Source organism: Chrysochloris asiatica, unplaced genomic scaffold (assembly GCF_000296735.1).
Source record: "Chrysochloris asiatica unplaced genomic scaffold, ChrAsi1.0 scaffold00165, whole genome shotgun sequence".
In the NCBI taxonomy this organism is placed as follows: domain Eukaryota; kingdom Metazoa; phylum Chordata; class Mammalia; order Afrosoricida; family Chrysochloridae; genus Chrysochloris; species Chrysochloris asiatica.
In genome coordinates, this window is record NW_006408683.1 from 161,209 (window position 1) to 166,351 (window position 5,143).

Here is a 5,143-nt window from a genome sequence, read left to right on the forward strand (position 1 = left end):
TCTGTGTGTGCGGTGTGGGAACAGGGGAAGAAGGGTTCTCATGACAAGATCAGGTCTATTATTGATCCAGGATAACTTTTTCCTGTGACATGAATCAAAATCATTTGACTCAGGAAGAGTTTAAGGATAACTAGGTATTGTTACATGTCCCTTTCCTCCATTTCCCTTGCTATTAAATCTGTCTTTCAAATTAAAGGAGGTTTTCCCTGTAAATAGAAGCAGTGCCAGACTAGCACACAGGCCCAGTTCCAGGTGTTCCTTGACTGAGCTCCCCATTCACCTCTCTCTCTGGAAGGCGAGGTGTGGTCCATTCCTCCCAGTACCTACAAAACCAGCTCCCTTTGCGTTCGGCTTCCTACTTTTCTCCCATTGCTCACACTCACAGTTTCTCGTGAGGGTATTTTTTTAGGGAGGGAGGGTGTAGGAGAGGAGGACGTGAAAAAGATCCGGCGGGGTGGGGCAATCAGAGCTCTGTCACCAAGAGTCACACCGCCTTCACTTGCCTCCACGGAGCGTGTGAGAGCGCAGCAGATAGCGCGGCAGAGGTCCGGGTTCTGTGACTCTCGGGATTTCAGAATTCTCAGCGACGTGCACGGCACGCTGAGCGGGCTGAACGCCTGAGCTCTCTAGGGAAAGCAGATCCGGCACCAACAGCCACCAGTGCTCAGGAAGGAAGTTCAGTCTGCGGCAGCCGGATTCCCAGGGATACACCCTATCATGGAGCCTTTGCAGAAGAACGCCGAGACAGCGGCGGTGGCGCTAGCAGTGGCCGACCCCCAGGGGGCGTCCTCCTCCAGTGGAGTGGTGGTGCAGGTCCGCGAAAAGAAGGGTCCCCTGCGCGCTGCTATCCCCTGCATGCCTTTCCTGGTGGCCGTCACCTGCCTGTTCCTCAACACTTTCGTGCCAGGATTGGGTAAGAAGCTATGGCAGCCACCCCGTGGCACAGACTCACCTGAGGGAGGGAGGAGAAGGAAGGAGGTTGGGAGCAGCGTGGCCAGAGACTCTCTGGCAAGTCTGTGCCCGCACGCCTGGCTGTATCCCCAGTGACCCCTGGCAGGTTAGAAAAGAGCGTGGAGGAGGTCCCTGAGAGAGGAGGTGTTGTACAGGGCTTCCTGATTTGCTTTCTTCCTTCCCTGAAACGTGGACGAGGTACCTGGACCGGAAAGAATGGGAAACTTTGTGAGGAATGTTGGAGCCTGCAGACAGTGGCCCAGACCGCTACCCCGGGCCACGCTCCTTGAGTTCCGAATCCGGTTCTCTGAGCCGCGCGTGCCCTCTCGTGAGTTCCTAGCTCCGAGGGGACCTAGGCTCAAAGCTGAAAGAGTGCCTGCAGCAGCGCAGAAGGCTAAGCAACCAAACACGAGTCTTTCCTGGCATCAGAGAAGTTAGCAGAGCCAAGAAGTGGGCAGAAGACAAGCAGGGTCAGGACACATCCCACAACCACACCTGGTTCCGCGGACCTCTTAAAGGACGCTTTAGTCAGCATCTCCACCACTTTCAGGGTTGTCTAGCTTCAGCCAGCATCCCTGCAGGGCACTAAGGGAATGAGTAATGATCTTTTTAGTTTGGATGTATGTGGGCTTGGGCTGCACTTGACCAGGGGTGACCCATATCTTCCATCTTTTCCATTTCCTAGAAAGTGCCGATATAATTCTGTTCCTTACCTTGGCTTCCAAATTTGAAAACATATTCAGCAGAGTTGAGGAGCAAATGGGTGCGTCCAGGGAAGGATACAGGAATTTTCCTGACCTCTGATTTTTCCTAACACATCCCCAAATCTCTACCTATTGCCAGTTTACCAGGATAGCATGAGCAATTTGTTCTTGGTGTGCTGAAAGGCTGCATCCCTTTCCCTTTCTTACTACCCTCATCCCCTGCCCTTCCTGTCCTCCCTCCCCGCCATTGTTTTAGTTTGACCTTTCTCACTGCCTTGCTCAGACATCCCACTTTGCTTAAGGCCACAGGCGAGGAGAACAGGTGGGGCAGGGGAGACTATGGTAATAATAGTTGTGAGAAACGTTGAGACCAATAAATGTTCAAGTAATCCAATCTGTACTCATTTTAGCAAAACTGAGATTTTCTTTATTTGGTTTTGCAAAACTGGGCACTGCATGGCGTGCCTATAAACTGATTTATTCCCCTGTCTCTAAAAAGCCAATCTTCCAGGTCCAGTTTCCCAAGCATCCCATTTTCTCTCCCCATAGAGTAGTCAAGATGGCACCCAGGGTCTTAATGACTATATTCTTATTTAAGCTCTGGTAGTGGTTACGAATCGGGCTGCAAACCACAAGGTCAGCAGTTCAAAACTACCAGTTGTTCCACGGGAGAAAGATGAGACTTTCTGCTCCCGTAAAGATTTACAGCCTCGGAAACCCTGTACAGGGTCGCTATGAGTTGGAACCGACTCCACGGCACATAACAACAACAAATCCGAGAACAAATTTCTTTCCACCCTTCCCCCAATTCACCCTCCTTATATATCCCTGGGTGTGAATTAACAACCTATGTCTGGCTGGCCTAGCAATCTCATGAGCCTTGTATTCCTGAAAATAGGCCATCTTGAGAATTTCTCACACACACATTCATTTTGTTTTGGTTCTTTCTGTGTACTTGCCTTTCTGCCCCAGGAGGTTGCTTTGGCCATAATGGCACACCTGTCTGAGCAATAAGTTGTTGTTGTTAAGTGCCTTCTAGTCAGTTCAAATTCATAGTGACCCTGTTGCAGCAAGAAAAGGCCCGAACAGGAGAAAAAAAATCACTGGAACATCAGCGATAATAGAGGAAGATGCTTTATTGTCAGCGGAGTGTCAGCAAACTAACGTCCCAAAGAAAACCAGCTCCCCAAAACAGTTTTCCTATAAGGTTTATATAGGATTACACAGGACTGAGTGGTGAGACCACCGTGTTACTTTCTCATTGGTGGTTCCTAGATAGTGTGTTTTTTACAAAATCAGAAGAAGTTGTTAGTTTTCTGCAAATTCAGAGAAACTGTAACATTCCAGAGTGATCAGACCTTAGGGTTAGGCCTCAAGGTCTTATGGGGTTAGACTTCAAGGTCTTATGGGCAAGGGGCCTCCCCCTCTTTCCTAGGCCTAAAGGTCTTAAAGCTAGACCTCAAGGTTTTATGGGCAGGGGTCTTCTCCCTCAACCCGGTACAGAATTTCTGAGCAGAAGCTGGTGTGAACCACTGACCTTGTAATTCTCAGTCCCGTGATTATCCTACAGCACCACATCAGTGTTAGAAATGAATTCCGATGTCACACAAAAAGACACTTGGTGAGACTAAATTAACTTGGCAAAGCAAAATTTACTCCTGCAGAAGGGTGCAAGTGCATTGCTGTACACGAACAGGCCAGCAAGCACACCCGAGTGGGCAGTCCACTCAGGTTTTTAATCCCTGACGCTAGTCTAAAGGCTATGTCTCACCCCATTGGCTACAGCTTTGACCGCACAATCTTTTCCCTTACCCGGTTGGCTTGTTCAAATTTCTAAAACGCGCATTTCCATTTCAGGAAATAGTAAAAAGTAGAAGAGCGGTCAAACAGTCTGTATTAACTTAAGGAAGTAGTAAAAGAATAAGAAAGATCATAAAATCTCTGCTCACTTTGGGAAGTAGTCAAAGAAAAAGAGAGATCATAAAGTCTTTACTCACTTCGGGAAGTAGTAAAAGAAAAAAAAAGAAAGCACTCGAAAACAATAACCAGAATTACAATAATTTTTGAAGAAAGATACTCATTTCCACATCAGTAAGCTACGTGGCCTTTAGTCGGACTTCCCATTCCATAATGCCTCAGTCCCTCTGTCTATACCATGCCCACCACCACCCCAAGATGGTGTTATCAGGTCAACCCTCTGCCCTTTTAGATACTGTGATAGTCATGCTGATGTAAATTCAGTCCTATCAGAAACTTCTTTCCAGCTGTCTCTTTCACAGGTGTAAAGATGATTAGCAGTGATGCATCTTGATTCCACTTTTTGAAAGTCCTGAAGTAAATGCCACCCATGATACTTTGAAGGAAAAGATGCATCAGTGCCTGGTAAAAGAATAAAGTTGCTGATGGATGAAAGAACCACCTGGAAGGCAGGACTGTCCATATCTACTCCCCTCCTCCCCACCCCATGTCTTCCTTTGTAGGCCTTACTTCCAACCTAAGACAAACACTTGGTGCTGTCTAGTCAATTACTATATATGTCAACTTCGAGTACTACAGAGTAGGGCTGCTCCATAGAGTTTTCTTGGATGCAGTCTTGGAAGCAGTTCTCTAGGTCTTTCTTCCATAGAGCCACTGTGTGAATTTAAACCGCCAACCTTTTGATTAGTAGTCAGTCACAAACTGCTTGTACCACCCAGAGATCTGGACTCACCTTACTGGATACCTTTCACGTCATTATTCCTGCTTTGTTGCCAGTGTCTGACCTCAGGAACCTCCACTTCCCTTGTCCTCTGCCCCAGGGATCAGTCTTTTCTTCCTTTACACTTTGTTCATAGTAAGTTTTTATAAGAACATTTTATAAGAAATCAACAGAGAAAAAAAGGGGAATGAGGGCAAGCAAACTTCAAAAAGTAATAAATCAGATAAGCCACACATGTAGACTTCTGAAATTTCATTGACCTTTTCCAGGTATATTTTGGCAAAATCCCTTAGCTTCTGTTTACTCTGGAATGTTTTGATTACACCGTTGTACTTGATTGACAGCTTTGCTGGGTAGAGGATTCTTGGGTGGTAGTTTTTTTTTTTTTCTTTCAGGGTTTTATATATGTCTCCCCATTGCCTTCTTGCCTGCATGGTTTATGTTGAAAATCCAAGCTTTGTCTAATTTGCTTACCTTTGTACATTATATTTCTCTTTTCCCTGGCTGCTTTCAAGATCCTGTCTTTATCTTTGATTTTGGAGAGATTGATTATTATATGTCTTGGTGATTGTCTTTTATGGTCTATCCATCCTGGGGTTCTTTGAGCTTCTTGAATGCTTATCTTTTCACTTTTTAGGATGTTAGGAAATTTCTCTTCCAGAAGCTCTTCAACTATCTCCTCTGTGGGCTTGTGTGATTGTTCCTGTTCTGGAATGCCAATAATTCTTATGTTATTCTTCTTCATGTTATCCAACATGAATCTTAGGCCTTCTTCAGATTTTTTTTTATC

General features: G+C 46.1%; 1 protein-coding gene across 1 annotated transcript in view; it reads left to right on the plus strand.

Moving 5' to 3' along the window:
* The first annotated feature begins 717 nt into the window (after positions 1-717).
* LOC102827061 (uncharacterized membrane protein C1orf95 homolog) overlaps positions 718-5,143 on the plus strand; it is a 134,777-nt gene continuing 130,351 nt past the window's right edge. Inside the window, exon 1 of the mRNA XM_006871280.1 lies at positions 718-913. Within this exon, the coding sequence (XP_006871342.1) occupies positions 718-913 (196 nt within the window). The remainder of the gene's footprint in view (positions 914-5,143) is intronic.